General features: G+C 41.5%; 1 protein-coding gene across 3 annotated transcripts in view; it reads right to left on the bottom strand.

Moving 5' to 3' along the window:
• The window catches only part of ZDHHC9 (zinc finger DHHC-type palmitoyltransferase 9), a 45088-nt gene extending 25251 nt beyond the window's left edge, over positions 1-19837 (bottom strand). For 2 of the 3 annotated variants that reach the window (XM_042973791.1, XM_042973793.1), the window contains exons 1-5: positions 19639-19837; positions 19226-19293; positions 17744-18045; positions 7741-7901; positions 2984-3142 (exon numbers count right to left, since the gene is read on the bottom strand). In XM_042973791.1, coding sequence (XP_042829725.1) covers positions 2984-3142; positions 7741-7901; positions 17744-17910 — 487 coding nt within the window. In that variant the 5' untranslated portion in view covers positions 17911-18045; positions 19226-19293; positions 19639-19837. The remainder of the gene's footprint in view (positions 1-2983; positions 3143-7740; positions 7902-17743; positions 18046-19225; positions 19294-19638) is intronic. The other variant, XM_042973792.1, reaches the window with a different exon arrangement.
• Positions 19838-21820: the final 1983 nt, after the last annotated feature.

The raw sequence follows: 21820 nt of genomic DNA on the forward strand, positions 1-21820 counted from the left end.
AACTGCCAAGCTGTTTTTCACAGTGGCTATGTCATTTCATATTCCCACCAGCATTGTATGAAGGTTCTAATTTCTCCACATCCTGAAATTTAATCATTTTGATTGCAGTGCAATAATAATGAATAAAATGGAATAGTAAATAATATTTAATTATAGGAAACTGCTTAAATAAACTAGAATATTGAAAATTTTTAAAATAAACTAGAATGTAGCCATATGATGGATTATGCAGTCATTAAAATAATATATTCAAAACACATTTATTAAAGATCTGGAAAAATACTCAGGATATAATGTTAAGTGACAAAGGCAGGATTAAAAACTCTATCATGTGTGATCTGTATAAGATCTAAATAAGTGGTACTGGAAGGAGATACAGCAAAATGGAGAGTAAATTTGGGATTAAGTTTTATTTATACTTTCTGTACTCCCCATATTTTGTACAATGAACATGGATTATTTTAATGAAAAACACACAAAGAATAAAATACATCATTTTTAAAAAGCAATAAGCTATGCACGGGTCAAAATAAAGACTTCAAGAATGGTACACCTCCTGGGGCACCTGGGTGGCTCAGTTGGTTAAGCAACTGACTTTGGCTCAGGTCATGATCTCACAGTTTATGAGTTTGAGCCCCGTGTCGGGCTCTGTGCTAACAGCTCAGAGCCTGTAGCCTAGTTCAGATTCTGTGTCTCTCCCTCTCTCTACCCCTCCCCCTCTCTCTATCCCTCCCCCACTCATGCTCTGTGTCTCTCTGTCTCTCAATAATAAATAAATGTTAAAAAAAGTAAATAAATAAATAAAAATTAAAAAGAATGGTACACCTCCTGATTAAAGGGCTACAATATATCTTTTCAGAAAAGAAAAAGATGTAGAGAAGACACACACAAGTAGTAAGAATGGTACATCTCCTGACTAAAGGGCTACAATGTATCTTTTCAGAAGAGAAAAAGAAGATGTAGAGAAGACACACCCAAGTGGTTAGGGTAATACCTGAATCAAGAATTACAGATATAGCCTCACTTTAAGCAAACTTGCCATAAAAATATTGGAAACTGTAGATTTATACAGATTTATTTTCACTACATTTTAAATTATACTTTTTCTGATAATATAATTAATATACTCTCATCATAGAAAACTTGAAAAAAATAAAAAAGAAAATGAAGGAAAACAGCATCACTCAAAATTCCACAACCTATAGATAATAAACTATAAGCCTAAGCATTCTGGTGTATTTCCTTGCATATATCTTTACATATACTTATATTTTTTCAAATGTGCAACTGAGATCATACTATAAATGTAGCTTATTTCTTTTTTTATTTCATTTAGCTTTCTGATATGAGCTTTTTCCATAAGTCTATTGCATAAATGTCCCACAATTTATTTGACTGCTTATCTACTGGTGGACAATTACATTTATTGAATTTTTAATCACTATAATAATCCTGAGATAAATATTTCCATACCTAAACCTTTTACCACATCCCTGATTATTTTCTTAGGACAGGTCTCTAGAAAAGGAATCACTAGCATCAAAGGGTATACATGTTTTAATAAGGCTTTTAAGAATCTCACTAGGTTGTCTTCCAAAAACTTTGTTCCAATTTACACTCTTACCAGGGTAGGACTAAGCATTATCAGGTTTTCCTTGCTAATATTCTAGATTTTAAAAGATCGTTTTAATTTTTATTTTTTTTATTTTTAGTATGGATGAATTTTTTTCTTGTTAACTAGTTAATTGCATTTCCTGTTTCATAAACTGTCCATATTTCTACTGGAATGTTACTGCTTCTTTTTTTTAAAGCAATTTGTATGAGTTCTTTATATTTAAGAATATTAATAAGGAGAGGGAATTATTTATCAAAACCCTCACATCTGACCTTCTTGAAATATCAAGTTTCCTGGCTAATTTAAAATGAGTTTTAATTTATAAAAATCCTATCTACACACAGATTTTTACCATATAAAGTAAGATATATCTTCCCAACCTTTGCCTAAAGAATTGGCTAATAAGAAGAAAGCAATGTACTCAGTCAGGCATGTTCCATGGCATATATAAAGAATGCTAGAAGTACGCTTATTACATATATATATATATATATATATATATATATATATATATGAAGTATACATATAAGAAGTATGTATATATATGTGTGTATATATATATATATATATATATATATATACAAAGAGTTGCACATATATGTCTATTGATGGATATGTTTACTGCCTGTTTCTGATCTTTCTCAGGGTACAGCACACATGAGGCAATGCTTACAACTAAGCCACATATATGCAGATAGAAGCACAGACCCATGTATTATGCACACCTGCCACCCTTGCAGCATTAGCAGAGAAAGTTAAAATGAGTTTTAGGATCAGACCTGTTCCAGTTTCATCTTACATTAATTACACGAACCTGCACAAAGGTGCTTCACCTATTTCCTCATCTGTGAAAAGGGGATAATACCTCATGGGGTTTTACAAGTCTTAAATGAGAGAAAGGGAAAGCGCTTAGCACAGTGCCTCCTATATAGTAGTATCTTAATAAATCTTAGCAACTTTCTTCTTCTTGGGAACAGTACTTATATATCCCTTCTTTCCCCGAAGTTGCCCTCCAGTGGACTAGGGTTTTCTTCCCCCTACATAAGATGGGTTCCACTTGAAACAAATCCAGTCAAGAAAAATGCGGATCTTAAAAACAGGTAAAGTTTACTTCCCATTTACCAAAAAGTTTTTTTTTAGTAAATTTTAGACCAGAGGATATTTAAAATAAGATTTGATCTACACAAGTACAGTTGCTTTTTCACTTGTTCAGAAGCTTGCTTCCTATCTAAAGTTTCCTAACTAAATCTAGCTTATTTCCTATGTAAATCTGTCTTCCCACCCCTATTGATTTTTCCCTAGAAAAATAACCCTGACCCTCTCCAACTCAGCCTTTTCCCCAGACAAAGCCCCTTTGGTTTTACTCACCCACACAGTTGTCACAGATGCTGCAATGGGAGGCCCGGGGTGGCCGGAAGATCTTGCACGTATAACAGTATTTCAGCTTCACAATCTGGTTGTTTATCTGAAAATTCTTGATACGAGGAGGTGGTCGCTGGCCCTGGGGCACTGCACCATTGGTAGCCTCTGGAGATCAGTAAAGACAGTTACTATCACTGCTAGCTAGCCATTATTTGAGTCCAAAAGTCCCACCACTTCTCGAAAAGCAATGGGAGTACTCAATAGTGCCCTAGGGCCCACTGTTTTCTACAGACTAGCATTCCAGAGGACACTTTCAACATCACAGTGTCCCCCCAAATTCCACTGAATGCCATGCAATTCTTTTGTGCACATGTGAAAAAGGGTTTCTTCAAGTTTTGTTTTGTTTTGTTTTTTGCAGATTACAAAGAAAAGCATTCATAAAAGAAATAGAAATGGCTAAAAAATATATGAAATGAGGGGCACCTGGGTGGCTCAGTTGGTTAAGTATCTGACTTCGGCTCAGGTCTTGATCTCATGGTTCATGAGTTCAAGCCCCACGTCAGGCTCTGTGCTGACAGTTCAGAGCCTGGACCTGCTTTGGATTCTGTGTCTCCCTCTCCCTCTCTCTCTCCTGCTTGTTCTCTCTCCAGAGCGCCCCTCTCCTGCTCGCTCTCTCTCTCGGTCTCAAAAATAAACATTAATATATATATAATATATATATTATATATTCCATATATATTATATATAATATATATATTATATATTCCATATATATTATATATAATATATATATTATATATTATATATAATAATAAACATTAATATATACATATAATGAAAATACCCAAATTCACTAACAATCAAAGACATAAAAAAAAACCAACACAGATACTGTTTCTACCTACTATATTAACAAATATTAAAAAGAATAAGAATACCCAATGTTGACAAGGATGGGGAGAAGGTATTTTTATATATTACTGGTAAGCAATAAAGCAGTGGCTCCCAAAACTTTAAAGGTCTATATTTTTTGATCCATCAATTCTATTTCTAGGAACTTAACAAAATTACAAAGAGATATACAAAAGATGTTGGTGGAAGGATTATTTGTCACAGAGTCCCTTTTAATAGTGAAAACGTGAAAATAACCTCAGTGTCACAATAGGAGGTTGGTTAAGTAAATTATGATACATGCACAGGATGGAACATTATGCAACCATCTAAAATGATGTAGACAAGTGAATGAAGACACAGGACAATATTCACAATGTATTGCAAAATGAAAATGTAAGCTAAAAAGCAACATGCATAAAAATATATTATCTTGCAAAAATAAAATATATGCATGAAAAGAGAGTGGTAATACTTAGAATCAGAAAAACCTTTTAAAAATAAGAGTAATGTGTGCTTATTGTAAAAGGCTTAGAAAAAACAGAAAATACATTTAAGAAAAAATAAAAATCACTGACAGTCTCTCAACTCAAGGATACCCATGCATTTTGGTATATTTCCTTAACAGATAAATAAACATTCATGATTTTTAAAAATTTGAGATATAGATATGATTTTGTACCCTATATTTTTCACTTAACATTATATGGTGAATGTTTTTCCATGGTTGTTAAATTCTCTTCCAAAAAGATGAATATTGGCAATATAATAATATTCCATCATATGCACATCCTGTAATTTATTTGACCATTCCATATAGTGGCACATTTAAGTGGCCTCTGAGTTTTTACTATTTAAGTGATGTTGCATGCAAAAACCTAAAATATCACAGATAAAGCTTAAATCCTCTTTGATCACCACTCCAATCCCAGTTCCCACCTCCCTTCCCCAAGAATATATACGTGTGTTAAAATTAATTTCTAAAACAGAAAGATAAAAAAGAAAAGCATGTTGAAATCTGAGTAGTAAATATGAAGTTGCTGGCATTAAAATAACTAGGCCCATATTAAAAAGAAAAAAAGTTTGGGCTTAAAATTTCGGCTCAGGTCATGGTCTCACAGTTGTAAGATTGAGCCCCATGTCTGACTGTGCTGACAGCGCAGAACCTGCTTAGGATTTCTCTTCCCCCCCCCCCCCCCCCCGCCCCTTCTCTGCATGTATGCTCTCTCGCTCTCTTTTTCTCTGAAAATAAATTTTTAAAAAAGAAAAGGACAAAGGAAAAAATGCTGAGCTAAAAATCCTTCTGTAGTAATTTGTATAACTCTCTGATTATTTCCTTTAGCTAAACTCTAAGCGAAGTGGAATTACCGAGTCAAAGGGTATGAACCCTTAAAACCCATACTGCTTATTGCCAAAATGCTTCCCAGGCAGATTGTATCAATTTGCATGCCCATCCATCTGTAGCGTATGAGAATGCCTGTCTTGTTGCCCCCTAGATGTGCAGGATAATTCTAAAAACAGAATAATTTTTCAATTCACTTTGATTTTAAAAATATCTACCATATGGAATTTTTTTCCTTTTTTTGAAGAGTGGGGTAGATGCTGTGAAATCAAACAATAACAGTGTGTCACAAGTCTTAAAAGGATGATAGCTATTCATTAGAGAATGATAAAAGTACCAGCATGCCACCTTAATATTCCTTTGCATGTGCTTTACATGAGGGCACCTGTGAGATACAGTTCATGGTTTGTCCTCCCCATGAGGCACTATGATACAAGGAAATCACAGTGTTGCCTGCTGCCCATCCCCCAGCCCTCATGCACAGCATACCCAGCATAGGGCTGAATGTAGTGTTGACCAAAACTTGCTAACATAAACATATGTATGAACTCAAGAATGCAATCTTCTACACAGAGAACATGCTAAAAGGGGAGGTCAGAATGTGACAGCTCAAACCTGGGCTCTAGGCCCAGTGATCTGGCAAAACAGAACTAACCTTGCTAATACCTGCTGTGAGATGCAAAAGACAAGTCAAGGCACTGCCTTGACCTTCAGTTTCTCCATATGTGAATGGAAATGGGATGATAAAAGAATAATCCAGATGGAGAAAAAATGGCACACACAACTCTCCCTCCTATCTTCCTCCTAACTACCCCAGCTTTACCAGGTCTCCCCTGAACTCCGGCTGCACCAACACACCTGGCCTCTTCTTTCTCCCCACCATACCCACCCTCTCCCCATCCCTAAGTAGTTCAGACGTGCACAAGCCTATGTCCCCTTGGCTCAACTAAAACAGGATGGAATTTTTAAAAAAGAAATTCAGGGGCGCCTAGGTGGCTCAGTCAGTTAAGCACCGGGCTTCGGCTCAGGTCATGATCTCACAGTCTGTGAGTTCAAGCCCCACATCAGACCCTGTGCTGACAGTCAGAGCCTGGAGCCTGCTTCAGACATGTGTCTCCCTGTCTCTCTGCCTCTCCCCTGCTCATGCTCTGTCTCTCTTGCGTGCTCTCAAAAATAAATAAACATTAAAAAAATTTTAAAAAAAAGAAATTCAGCAAGAAGCCAGAGGTAAATGCAGCTAAAATAAACAAAAGAAATACAAAAGCTTTCAAACCACTCTAAGAGTATCAAACCATCATACTTTACACCTTAAGCTTGCACAATGTTGTGTCAATTATATCTCAATAAAACTGGAAGAAAAAACATCAAATGGAAATGGGAGAAAATATTTTGTTAATAATAGCATGCATATAAACATCAGGAATAAACTCAATATGAGAAATACAGAAACTAGGCTTTAAAACTATAAACATTTTATCCAAGGGCATAAAACTCAATCTGAAAATAAAAACACAACATTTTCTTAGATAGGCAGATAATATTATATAAATGTAGATTCTCTCAAAAAATATAAATGTAATGTAATACCTATTATAACCCTGATAGATTTGTGTGTTTTTAATTAAATAAAATAATATTAAAATAAAAAAACAAACAGTCTAAAAATCTAGAAGCATATTGGTGCTCCATGGGCATAGCTTTTAGTCTTACAACTTCCGGGTCCCTTTCTTCTACTCTGTCTGGCTTGGATGCTGACTCAAGCTACTTGGGTACTGGACTTGCAAACAATTTAGGGAGGCACTGATGTTGGGTCTGCTGGGTTCCCAGTCCCTGCTAGTACTGGTATCACAGCCTTCTTTCCCAGTATGAGCTCCTAGGATATTCCCTCTAGCCCTGGGATCTTCAGCTTTAATTTGTGGAGTCACCCTGGCCCGTGGCTGTTGTATCACTTTATCTCTGTCCCAAAGAGACCTGAAAACTAAACTGTAATCAGCCTATAACTGCTTCCATTTCCTTCCTTTACCTTCCTAGAATTCTCAATGGTTCTTGGCACCATGGCTGTCTCCTCTCATCTTGTGTATTCCCTTAAATCAGGAATTCTTGGTGGGGCCCATGAATGTGCTTCAAAAGATCCACAAGTCCCTGAAATTACAGCCACAATTATATGTATATGTAAACATATAAGAATATTTTTTATGAAAAGAAGGCTTATAGCTTTCATCAAAAAAATCGAATGCGTTGATGACCCTTCAAAAGTAAAAAAGGCCATCCTCTTGGGAACAGTGCAGCAGGACCTTGGTAACAAACCCCTACTGAAATGCAACCCAACACAAGAAAGTATGAAGCATATGGCTTTCAAATCTTGCTAAACCTGCCTTACCAAATTCATAGGGTGGTCATGATCTCAGATTCAGTTTCTTACAGGGAAAAGGCTAGAAATGATTCTTAATCTGCAACTACATGATTCTATTCCCTTAGTGATTAAAGTCACCCACTGCACAGCATCTTGCCAGCTGGTTAGAAAACTCACCTATCTCCATTTCTATGAAAGCTGCTTCATCTGGTAGGGCCCGCGGGATCACTCCAGGGTCACTGAAGCTGGTCCTCAACAGTGTAGCCATGGAGAAAAGGAAGAGCATGGCAGCAAACACAGGGATGGCAGGAGACAGCTGGACAGCCAGGTAGCGGCATCTGAAGAAAGCAGCCAATTGAACATTTAGTTATACCTACCCTGTATTGACCTCAAATTGTTACCAGCATGTCAATCGGGTCTCCACAAGAAAATCGGCAGTACCTTGAGGGAAGGGACCATGTTTTTTCTTCTCTTGAATTACCCATAACCCCTTATATATGGTTCTGCACATAATAGGAAATCAACAATTATTTGATTGGTGGACCTATAACCTAGAGAAGACAGTCTCAAGGGACTTCTCCTATCACCAAGTCCAGTCCCTCCTTTTGGCCTGCTGAAAACCCCATTTCCTCTGTGCCTCATGAAAGGCTCACACCTATTAAGGTCAGGGAAGCAACTGAGCCTGGACTTGTAATTACCATAGGTTGCTCTTACTCTGGGAATATGTAGAGCTTTTCAAAAACACTCATCTAGCATTAGGCCTGAGCTCAAGGAGGAGGAAGAAAAGATGAGGACCATTTATGAAGCAGGGTCCCAGTGTCAGACAGAGGGTAGGTCTGGCATGCTTCAAAGCCAATGAAAAGTTTCTGGGCTGCTGACTGACTTTGAAACATCCATTCTTTTCTCTCCTCAATGAGCTCTGCTAGTAGGTGCCTACTGACGTTAGGCAAGGAAAATCTCCTAGCACCCCTTCTCAACATAATGTTTCCTCCCCCTTTCCTCATAATTCATCTGGAAGACTACCCCTCTTCCTCTCTGGATATCCCAGCTCTACTCATCTTTCAGGTCCCAGAGACATCAATGCCATCATTGTCATCATCACAATTTACTGAGCATTCACCATATGCCAGGCATTGCACTAAGCCCTTTATATGCACCATCTCATTCAATTCTCACACTAAATCCACAAGGTAGATTTGATAGAGAGAGGTCTTAGAGAGGTCTTGCCTCCTCTGAAAGGCCTATCCTAAGCTGCACTAATCTCTCCCTTCTCTACCGCTGTCATCCTCATTGCCAGAGCCTTGTATTGTTTCCTAGCTGTTTTTCACTATGTTGACCTCATCTCCCCCAGCTGGACTTCATAAGAGCAAGAACCTTGTCTTTTTTGGAGTGGGAACATTTGGGGTTGAATTGTGGTTCTACCAGCTCCTAGCAGGGTGACTTAATTAACTTCAGTCTCCTTATCTGTGAAATGAGGATAATAATAGCACTACATAGGGTCATTTTGTGGATCAAATGCATGAATATAAATAAAGTACTTAGAACTGTACCTGACACATAGTAAACTTTAAGTAAATGCCAGCTGTTAACAATTACCATCATGCTTCTTTATGTCCCAGAGCTTAATGCAAGTACGGGAACAAAGAAGCTACCAACAAATACTTGTCACATTCAACTGAATTTCAAACCAAATAAATAGGAATATGCGATGAGAGTTATCACTGACCTATTTTTATTCTCTTCCTCCTGGGAGACATTTTTTCATTCAACACAGAGATCTTCTCTTAGAGGCAGACTATAAGTGGATGAGCAAGGACCAGAGGGAGAGCAGAAAAAGTACGCTAAGGAAAAAGGCTTACCTCATCGGCATGGGGATTAAGCAAGCTGCTGTCCATTCAGAGCAAACATTTAACCCCGGGGTTATACATTCGCTGTAGTTTTGGAACAGTCCCCATGAGATCCTCCCCTTGCCTCCCCGCCACACACACAACTGCATGAAGGGTGCAAGTCAACTATAATATTAGGCTGAGCGGTTTGTCATAAAGGTGAACATATGTAGCAAACTTGCAAAATGATGTTTGTGGCTTTTTGTTTGCCTGCTTATTGCCTCCTTGGTCTTAGTCTGCTTTTGTATGACTTATTTCTTTCTAAAAGCTAAGGGTAGGGGACAAAATTTGAAGAACTGAAGGATCTGACTTAGTACAGAGTAATTAAAGCCCCTGCATATCACTACCTTGTGGATTACCCTCTTTTCCATTGTTCCACCTTCAGTATACAGATAATCAAGAAGTGAATTCAGAAACAAAAGTCACCTCCACCTACCAGGGACCCAAAGGACACAAGAGAAATACAAGACTGTTTCACAAGCAAGCCAAGTAAAATTACCACACTAACAGAAAACAGCGATCTTTCTAATCACTGCCCATTTCTAAGATCACTCTTGAAAACAAGTAATGTCTCTAGAACTCAAACTGCTCTGGGTGTACAGCATCCAATAAATAGACTTAGAAAAATCAGAGCCAACCAATCAGCCACCAAAGGGCTTTTAAATTGTCTTATTACAGGAAAAAAAAAATAGAGAGGAAAAAGGGGCGCCTGGGTAGCTCAGTTGGTTGAGTGTCTAACTCTTGATTTTGATTCAGGTCATGATCCCAGGGTCATGGGACCGAGCCCTGTGTTGGGCTCTGCACTGAGTGTGAAGTCTGCTTGAGATCCTCTCTCTCTGTCTGCACCTCTCCACCACACTCTCCCTTTCTCTTTCTGTCTCTCCTTCTCTCAAATAAAAAAAAGAATACCAAATAAAAAAAGATAGAAAATATATATACATCTCTCTCTCTCTCTCTCTCTCTCTCACACACACACACACACACACACACACACACACACAATGTTAACCCCATGCACAAAGGACCTGAGATTAACTAAGTCCCATTCCAACACCTGCTTGTCAACCAGACAAAGAACAACTTAGATTTGAATTATGCTATGCCATCAAGGATAAAGGTCTCTGTAATCTCCACATGGACTATCTTCTGCACCTGCTAAAACAATCCACTCTGTGTGTCAACAAGTACACAACAGGCCCATTGTATTGTTCTCCAGAGATGAGGCTACTGGCAGCCAGTTGTCACTAGTGAGTGGGTGTGGCTGAGAAGGCAGATGTGGAACCAACAGGCCTTTCCACTCCAAGTAAGAGGAAACTAAGAGAGCCAGTGGCTAAGACTACTGTAAACTATAACATGTCATGTCTGTCTTTAGCAGTTATGATCAAAAATATCCACATAGGTTAATACCATAATTGCAGTAAGCTAGGGGTCTGTCTCTGACAGGAATAGGGTATGTGAAGATTTGGTGGTAATTCCCAATATTGATCTGAAAAGTCAGGAGTATCCTAAATCAGTAATTTGTCTTAGTGAAAGATGGGATCTGTCATCCACAAATATAGGCTGTTTTTGAAACCCCCTAGTACTTTCCATTCATATCACTTCTTGGAATACTAATATCCATACACTTCTTGAAACAGAACTCTCTTTTGTCTTCAAAGTGCCAAGAGACTTTCCCCCTTCTAGAGGGTTTAGTGGTTGCTTTTCTCCCTTGTAAATTTTATAAATGCTACCATGTCCCCACTAAGTCTTCATTTATTCGACCTGAAGAGATATCATTATTTTAAGCCATCTTCTACCAACTTCTTGATTGGCCTCAGGCTTCCATAGCTAGGCTAAATGACTGGACTTCCACATGTCCCATGGGCCACATGGTGGTACTGTCTAGCAGTAACCAGCAGTGCCAGGCTGGGCTGGTGTGTCATGTCCCATCCCCCATCCCTAGCATGGTAGTTCATTGGAGGGACAATGATAATGACACAGACTTCAACTGATGTGAAAAAACTCAAAAGAGATTCATAAGTGGAACCTGTAAGAAACCAGACAGATTCCATAGCAGGGCTCTGCCTCATAGACTGGGAGTGTGGATTGGTGTTCTATACAATACTCTACCTCTAAGTCTCCCCAAAAACTCAGTGCCAACAAGTATTTATGGGCCTAACAAATGAAGAACAAGAGAAAATGGGAGTTAATATTGTTATGGAAAACATAACTAACATATGAAACAGCTACAGAATAAGATAAGACCAGTAATTAAGGGTTAGGATGGTGATTCATACCCTAAGGACTATAAGTGGTCAGAGAAGAGCTCTCTTGGGAAGCTGGTGGCTGTTTGAAACTGCTCCCATAGCAGCCATTAAGGGTGGATTTAAGCACAGCTTGGAACAGCAGAAAGGGCCCAAGGATTAGAGCCCCATGATGGCCCTTAGCCCCACATAATGGCAATAAGCCTTTGCTATAAGTTCTCACTGATATGGATCGTTGTCTGTCCTTTTACATACTACTTACCTCTAAAGCATAGTAAACATATAGAACCACCTATAAGACTGACTCAAGGGTCTTCTGATGACACTTCAGAGTCTGCTGATAGGGAAAAAGTTTCCTTAGACACTAAAAACATAATTGAAAGTCAGCCCCTGACTGCTATGTGAAGGTCAAGGGAAGATGTATAACCCTGTTTTGTTCCAGTAGCAATGGGGAAAATTAACCAAACAGGGACATTTTCAATTTTGAGGCAATAAACCATCCTCTCACTGAAGAGGGCCAAAATCTGTAGCCAGGCAAGCCCGCTAAGTAGTTGCTAAATCTGTTATAATAGCAAATTTCACATTTCAGTTATACCAAAAGTAACAAATTTCAAATATAACAAATAAAATATTTCAATTATAATATACTCCTGCCTAAAAATTTAGAACAATTCCCCACTGCTTATTAATCCCCAAACCCCACAGGCCAGTATTCCAAGGCCCTCCATTAGTTAAACTGGCCTTACCTAATCATCATCATAAGATTCTTGTCTTCTCATTGCTCCATCCCAGAAACATACCCCTAATTACACTGAATTCACTAGCTTCTTGCTATTGCAAAATGAATAAGGTGCTTCCTTTGTTCTTAAACACAATACTAGCAGGCATCTCTGAGGAACATTTAGAAGGTCTCTTCTCTCCTTCAATAAACATCTCAACTGATGTCGGCATGCTGGGGGACATCCCTGTTCTTTGTGCTTGCTTTTCCCAAAATATAAAATCACTATACTCAGTTAAAACTCATTCTCAAAATATGGGAGATGCATTCGATAGAGACTGACAGTGTGAAACTCATTATCACAAAAAGTAGTAGAGACTGAATATACACAGATAAATTCTGAATGATGGAACTGCAAAGAAAGGAAAGCATACTGTTCAGAAGACATAACTCAACCCTTCTGCAGGGAGCATGCTTTATCAGGAAGTTGAACTTAGCCAAGTACTATAACAGATTGGTATCAGAGAGACAACTATGATGTTCTAAAACTATCATTTGGTTGGCCAAATCATAGACATAATCTTGGGCTAGGTAAAGCACAAGATAGAACCTGCAAAGAAAAATTTTCTGGAGAATGTTCTCTTGGTTAGAGATCATGATAAAGTCACTTTTCCCCCTTTCCAATCTCATCTAAGTAACTTCAGGAACCTGGATCTTGTCACTATAGGCACAAATATTCTGCCAGGTCAGTTTGGCTTTTGTCTACATAGCTCTGTGTCTCCTCAAACCTGGCAACTTTGTGTTGTCAGATGACCATTTCTCTTTCCTCTGTCTGCAGGGACATGATGCCCCTTTCATCAGGATCACCCACATGGTAATGAGGTAGGGAGCACATATTGCTTAATTTTTCTCCAAGCCACCCTCATTCAGGCAGCAAGGACTCTGAGTGGTCACTGAGGTGATGACCCCTCATAACTCACAAAGCTTACTTTCTAGGTTCACACTTAGCGATGGGTTTCCCTGTTCCTGCAAGGCTACCAGAATGCCATGCCAGGATGCTACCAGTTTTCTACAAAGATACCTTCATTTCCTAGGAGCATAGCTGGGGAGGCCCAAATAACCTAGATGCCACTAGGTAACATAATCACTAGCTAGCAAGAACCCAGAATATGCTGGTCTAGCACTTGGCAATATGCACACTTTAGTAAACCTGAATGTCTTCTGGATTCCATATTCAAAAGGTTACAATGAGATGAAAGGTAGTGTGTCATACAGAGGTATTGGTTGTCCAGCTGATCTTGGTAAAGTAACCTCTTCTGTGGACCTGGTTTCCTCACCTGCAAAAGGATGGAGATAGTCTCCAAGGCCCCTTCCAGTTCTACCATTCTATGATTATGTGAGTCAAGACATTTAAAGTGTATCCAGAATGTGTTATTAATTCAGTAACATTTACTGACCATCTATGCTATGTAAGGCCTGGCAGAGGGCACTGTGGGGGCTACATAGACATAGGAGATAGTCCCTGACATTGAAAGAGCTCAAAGTGCAATAATCATAGAATTTAGAAATCTAAGAAATGTCATAAGATTATGTGTTAAATGAGCAGTATGTATGATTAGTCCTACAAATGCAGGAATTATTAGAAAGGTTTCATGAAGGAAAGCTCAAGAAGGGACTTGAAAGAAGCGGTAGAATTTGGATAGGCTAGAAGTGGGTCAATTACTGAGCAGCGTTACAAAGCTTTTTTCAGTTCATCCAATTCAATGACTCCTCTGTACGTCAGAAGCAACTATGTGTGTCAGTCCAACAGGGTTTGATAGTGCCTTGATACAATTTCCTCTACATACAGCACAATGAGGCATAAGCACTGATCATAGCAGCAAACTGCTTCTACTTCAGGTGTCAAAAGTCACATAGTCATTCTTGCCACAAGAGAAGTCTGGGTACATTGACCCCACCAGTGATCTGGTCACAAAGTTAAAAGAGATAGCGAGAAAGCCAATTCCAGAAAACAGTGCACTTGGTCCTTCCCCCTAGCTTTATCAGGAAGTTGAATTTGACTACCTACTACAATAGTCTTTGAGTGGCTGGACACCTCACAGTTGTCAGCGTCATTCTGCTATAATGTCCTGACATTACCAGCCAAGCTGGTGGCTACATGTTTACACAAGCTGGACAGGGTTTGGCCAGAAAAGACTGAGAATGGCTCATGTGGTCAAAGCTGAAACTGGCATATACACGCACATTTCCTAAATGCCTCCCCCTAAAGATAAATTAAGAAATCCTTTTCTTAAGCACTGCACAATTTTCACTCTGCTTTTAAAGTCAATACTTTTACCATAGATACAATTACATTTAAATATGTAAATGTATTTAAATACAGCTACCTACTGGTAATCTATCCTTTCCTTTTTGTGTGTATTTGAATCTTCCAGACAAACACAACAGTTACGCAGAATTTCAGACTCTCAGAGTTGCAAGAGGCTCAGTGATAATGTAGTCCAATTTCCCATTCCAGGCAGGAATCCACTTTGTGACAGCAGCCCTTAGAGGTGGCCACCCAGTATCTTTGGAAACACTTATAACAACACAGAGCTAACTAGCTCCTAGATGGACAACCTTTATTCATTTTATGTATTCAGCCTACTGTCTGTCCAATGAAAATTACAGGCCCCTCCTTTGAGAAGTCTAAACATATAAAGGCAAAATCCAAAAATAAAAAGATATCCACTGGCACCACTAATGCTGCATGTTTTTCATCAAGGGGTGCCCACATGCCTGACCAGATTTCTCAAGCCATCTGGCCGACCCAGGGCTGTGCCATGGGCAGCTATAAATCAACTTGCACTTGTTCCTAAGCACCTGCTGCAAGTGAGACCCCACTACTAAAATGCAGGTCCAGATGTGCGGCAAGATCTAGACTTCCCCAAGGCAAAAATGCAACAGTAAGAGGATGTGGAATCTATGTTCCTAGACAATTTAGGGACGAAAATAGACAGCCCTCTTCACTGGTGGTTCAGACACCCTCACCAGCCTGAAGGCAGGGGACTGGATCAGCTGATTTCCTGAGGTCTCCCTATGTTCTAATACTAACTAAGGGGCCCGTATCCTGTCCCCCAAATCCCAACCCCCACTGTGTGGTTAGTAGTGAATTATATACTCCAAAGGAAACAGTCAACCAGAAAAAGATTTCATTCTTCAGAGGCATGCTGGTGTCCTTTGTACAGCCTGTCAACAGCTAGGCATAAAGCAACCACCACCTAGAGTGTGTATGTCTATATGTGACAGACACACATGGACAGACACACACACACATATGCACGCAAACAGATTCAACCACTCTCAGTAAAAATGATTCATTGCCAGGGTCCTCTCCCCTTCGGTCAGACTTATGCTTCCCCATTCCACTCCTTAGCTAACACGTTTACTTCCTTCTCCCTTCCCCCACTTCTCCCTCCCCCAGCCTTACACTAAAAAATATTTACTCTATCACACAGACAGCTGTAACTCAAGGCAGTTTATAAACAACCTCACCCTTCATATCTGAGGGCAAAGCACAAGAAATAACTTGGGGAAAAAAGTCATCTTGGTAGAAAACTTAACCTGCCTCTGTCAAACAGTAACTTAGCTAATTATAAGCTTCATCCCACAGGCGGTTTTGTTCAAAGGCCTTTGGGGCCTAAGTGGGACAGATCCAAATCAGATTCTGTCTGGCTCCCAGATACAAAAAAGGCCAAACGCCAATAGCTCCAAATTCCCAATTCCCCTGGACAGTCAAACCAGAGGTTTTCTGGACCCAGAATTACCAGCTCACTCACACCATAGAAACAAATCTCATCTCTATTTTAAATAGTTCCAACCTCACAAATTTAACTCTAAGATGGAGGGGAGTGGCGGCAAAAAGAGCTAGTGATTCAGCAGGGTAAGGACTGAAAGACAGGGAGAATGATAGAAAGCAGAGTTCAGCTCTGCACTTCCAAAAAGAAGCAAGGAAAGAATAAAGCAAAAAAATATTTTTTTTTGGAGAGAAGGCTGAGAGGGGACAGCATTTTATTAGTGTTACACGTATGCCTGCCTGATTGCACATGCTCACTTGTACCACACACAAGTACACACATATACACACGCCACCGTAAACCTAAGACTGGGAAAGCAACTAAGAAGCCATCTCCAACCTGACTTCGCCAAATACTTCACAAAGTCAGAAGCAAAAGAGCCTTTGAGAAAGAGCTTCTCTGACCTTCCTTTTCTAGCCCTGTTATAAACTTCCCCCCACCCCTGCCACTGTTGCTCAAGCCAGCTGCAACCATCAAAAAGTCTGGCAAAACAGCCTGAAAAATCACTCTTGATGCACTGGGAAAGCCTGGAGCCCTTATAGAAGGACAAAAATGAGCTCCAAGAGATCAGAGCTCATTTTGATTACCCACAAAGGCTAGCCAAGGGGACCCCCTCCTCCCTGCCACAGCCACACCCCAGCCTGGGAGCTCCCGGGGTCATGGTAGTGCATGAACTATAGCAGGCTCATATCAGGGGTGGCTCACAGTCTACACACACACCTCTTGGCTCCTCAAGGCCCTCCTCATAATAATCCCAAAGCAATTAGCATTGTTCCCATCCCTAGAGCGTACAGCATTCTCAGCATACCCAGTAGTCAAGCCACAGTACCCTAGAATCCAACTGGTCACCTCCCTAGAGCAGTGACCTATACAGGCTTCAAATGGTGACTCTAGTACTAGCTATTATATCAAAGAAAAAAACAACTCCAAAGCTGGTATCAGACACACACAGAATACAGAGTTGTTTATGCTGAGTGATCTAGAGTGAAACTCACATTTAAAAAGCACATATGTGCCACACATGCAGCTGAGGCTGGAACCAATCTGCAAGTTCCCAGTTCAGTTGGCTTTTCAATTTAATAGCTAGGAGAGGTGACCCAGAATAACAGAATAGGTGAGTTTTGTGGTACAGAGTTATGACCATGAGGGCTGCCCCTAGGCCCAAGAGGGATGGGGAAGATGGAGTCTGTCACTAAACTCCTAAGGAGACCACTGAAAAGGAGAGGTGAGTAACAAAGACAAATGCCTTTATTTCCCAAGTGTGCCAGGGGTAGCCCCAAATCTGTGCTACAAAATTGGTATCAAAGGTCTTGGGTTTTTAATGAAGCACATACCCTGTTAAAACCACAAGGAAATGAACTCAGTTAGCATAATCTATAGACATTACTCAAGAGGATAGTGGTATCCAAGGACCATCCACAAACTCTCCAGAAAGAAGGTTCTTCCCCTGGACTCAAAGTGACTATAATCAGGCAAGTCTACTCAATAGAAACTCACTCGAAGGCGAAGAAGAGTGTACATGTCCCCAAGATGAGGAAGAGGGTCAAATAGAAGATGCCCTTTTGCCGGGCCATCATGACTCGACCATCACAGCAGAAGGTGTTCCTGCCTGGGAGTTTCTCCCATTTCCGTGTCACCTTCTTTCTCACCACCATCACAGACATGATTGGAATTCCTGGTCCACAACGGGCTTTGTGATTACAAGAGAGAAGAAACAGAAGCTGAGCCCAGCTTTGAAATCACGATGCCTGCTATTGCTGCCGCAGGGTCAAACATCATCAAAAGTCCAATTTGTAGCCCTAAGAGAAAGCACAAAAAGAAAAATATGAGGCAGGAACAAGAAAATGCAGTTCAACCCTCCTTTACCAGAGGTGGAAAAATGAGCACTGCCTAAAGGGGTAGTGGTAGGGAAGTGGGAAAAGTTTATTTCCAATCTGTGTGTATCCTCTAAAAGGAGAAAAGGCTAAAGGTTCTCAAAAAAGAAGGGGGTTACCATGTTTTCTTACTATGGATTTAATAATCCCTATATTTCCAATATAATACTGATGATTTTATCATCATAGAACCTTGGAACTAGAAAGGATTTTTAGGGTGATAGCCCCAATTACTTTGTTTTGGAAACAAGTAAAGACCAAAGAGAGGAAATCACTTGTCCAGGGTCACACAGCCGCAAAGCTAAGCCAAGAAAACACGTCTGCTGACTTTCAGGCCAGGGCACTTTCCACTGTACCACAGTGTTCTATAATCATCAGTAAGAAGACTCAAAATAATGGTAGAGTTTCCCTCCTTCAGGAGCCATTCCCTCCCCTCCTCCATTCACCTTCTTTCTTTAATTAGCCACTCAAATATGAATCACACCAGGGAACAAGTCACCCTCTGGCAGGGCTAGGAGGTTCTGGACACTCTGTACACATATCCAGGTTGTATTTACTCAAAACAGATTTCCCCTAATCAAACCCTCTGTAACTTCCTGAGTCTGGGAAATGAACCAATCTTGCTAGTCTAGCCTAACATTTGTGGGAATCTTAATGAAACCACATCACAGACCTGTAGGTGAAAGGCTGACTTAAGCAGGAGAGTTCTGGAATGGTTGGGGGTGGGGGTGGGTGGACATGTCAGCAGCTAAGAAAAGTCATAAAGGTGCTTGCTTTCTGGACATTCCATAAGTACCATCACCACTTGGCATCCTGAACCCCCAGGCCCAGGCTTTCTCAGCCACTGCCACCCTTCTCTTCTCAGGTGTGGTGCTGTGGCCTCTATTTACTGACACCACATGCCCCACGCTGGCAAGAATGAGGTGGAAACCTGCAGCCTGCCTGACTGATGAGAAACAACCAACCCGAAATCATTACGGGCTGGAGAGGGCAAGGGTCCAAATAGAGACTAGGAGATGAGCAGGGAAATGAGAAAGCAAGAAGCCTTGGCAAAGGGGAGGGAGCACCAGAAGGGCAGAGAACACTTCCTTTGTGTAAAACTAACCTGGAAAACAATCTCCTCCAGATAAACCGGCCCAGCGGGAGAAGGGAGACCAGGAAGGGGAGCCGGGCCTGGGAGAACAAAGATCAAAATCCGTCGAGAGCCAGCGACCGGCCCACCAGCCTGGGGCCCGAGGCCCGAGGCCCGGGCGGGCGGCGGGCGCGGCCTCGGGAGGCCAGCCCTGCCTCCGCCACGCAGCGGACCACCGCCCGAGGCAGGTTGGGACGCGCGCCACCTCCCCACGTTCATACACACTCACACACGCCCCGCCACGTGTAGTCAGCCGCGGTCAGGGGCTCGGCGGCTGCCCAGCTGAGAAGGCCAGTGCCAACGTCCGCGCGGCTGGGTACAGCGGAGGGGCTGTTAGCCCACCATGCGGCCGAGCCCAGGAGACCCCAACCCCCACCCCTCGTTACCTGAACCCTGGAGACCGAACTCGGCGGGGAACTGAGGGCAGGAAGTGGACTGTCCCAGGGGACCGCGTCAGCCGCCAGAGGTGGCAGCGACTTCTCCTCCCCAGCCCGGAGGCTGCCTCCTCCTGACAAGGGGCCCCAATGGTCGGGGCCCTAAACCAGCTGTGGCAACCGCCCACCGCTGGCCGAATGGAACGCTCCTCACGTCACCAGGTCGTTCCAGTAGTTGCTCGCCCCCCATTGGCTGCTCGGCCTCGGCGCCTCCGCCCCTGCCACCCCTGCCCCGAACTACCATTGGCTACCCCGAACGCCACTCGACGCTGCCTCCGCCCCGTTCCCCCACCCATCTCCCGGCTTAGTGCCCACCTGCCAAGCCACTGCCAGCCTCCCTTTGGGGTCCGAGAGCCAATGTGAGAAGCGTCGCTTTCTACTGATATAGTTACGCAGACACGGAGGTGAAAGGTATTGCTGATGGGACAAGGAGAGACAGGGAGGGGTACCAGCCTCTTACACACACGGCGAGACGCTGAAGCAACACTGGCTCACAGATCCGGGTGCTCACTTGGGCTCACCCAGGGCTCATACTAGGTCCGCCCTGGGCCTCTTCGGCCCTATTTGCATGAAATCAACCGCGACCCGGGATTTTACTCGTTTTTGGCATAAAGACAAGTCCTCTGCCTCCCAAGTCCCATTCAGTAGTTAGGGACTTCACCTCTGTCCCAGCCACCTGGCTTTTGGAAGAAAACACACATAAAAAGGAACTTGAAAGGGTCACCTGTCCCCAGGAACATAGAATCATTTTGCAGTACCGAAAACAAATAATCGACGAAGTTAGAAAAACTCTACTGACAGGACTTAAATTCTTCCAGGTAGGTAATGAAGTAACATTGTCAAGAAGGTTGTCAATTACTGTTCGTTTTGGAAAGCTTATGATAATTGAGGAGGGCGGGGATCCAAGGCAGAATCCCCACCCACCAACCACATTGATTTTTTTCCTTCTGCCACTCTCCCCTCTGCAGTTACTGCCACAATGAGCCACTGCTACTGATCTGAGTGAGTCGCATCCTTTAGAAGTTCGAGATTGGAGTGGGGAAAACAGTTGAGAACCAGGGAATTAATCTTATACAGAGGACTTTAAAAGGCATTAAGTCTGTTTTCACTAGTATGGCTCTTGGCTTCCAAATATAAGAGGAAATATGACAAAGGGCTGAAGGTGGCCTCTCCTTACCTGTCACACTGTTGGGGACAATGCCTAGATTGCTACCCATTTTCCTGAGCTTGAATAAAGTTTCTCTACGGTGAGAGTATTTGTAATTAGTACACAGGAGACTGCCAAAGCTCTTCCCAAGGCAGAGTTTTGGTGTGTTAGTTGAAGGACCATGTACATGGTCAGGAACTAATTCTCCTTTACAGTATTTGGGTCCCACATCATATGAACGAAAAAAAAAGCCATCTAATGATAATTACATTGGACACTTTCATGGCACCACCCTTCAATCAAAAATTTAAAAGGATTAAAAAATCACTAGGTAATTCTCTTATGAGAGAGATGTGTTATAATTAATTTGTAGGGTAAAGTATATCTTTATAAAGCTTCTATTGTTCCTTAGCACTCATGCTGATTATAATCACTGCTTTATTCCCTATAAACTGTATGATCACTATAATTGCCTCCAGTTCTCCCCTTTGATTCCTGGAAGGTGCTGGTATTGCACACGCTTGGCTATCAAAGGGAGAGGAACTTCCCTCGGCCCCATCGGACCCCTGGATTCCCAAGCCTGTACCCACTAGATGCCCTTAGGGATAGCATGTGTATCCCAGCTGCCATCCCCCTGACTGTGGAGCAGTCAAAAATAAATCTCTGCAGCTTCCAAACATACTTTGTCCATATCTCAGGTGCAGGTGAAGCTCAGGGAGTCCTGTAATCGATGTGTTACAGCAGTGCATTCCTGGGCTCTGCCCCTCCCTGCTGTGGGTCACATCCCTCTGGGATTAAGTGGCTGTGTAGGTCAGGCTTCTTTTATTACAATCTGTTATTACTTGTGTTTACCACTAAAAGAAAAATAAGGAAGATTTATATGGACAAACATTCTGTAGCACTTCCTTCTATGTAATTACATCATTTTATATAATCCTGAAAGTCTTAATGCACACACACAACTAAATTGTGACTACAAAATGAGAT

Source organism: Panthera tigris, chromosome X (genome assembly GCF_018350195.1).
Source record: "Panthera tigris isolate Pti1 chromosome X, P.tigris_Pti1_mat1.1, whole genome shotgun sequence".
Lineage (NCBI taxonomy): Eukaryota > Metazoa > Chordata > Mammalia > Carnivora > Felidae > Panthera > Panthera tigris.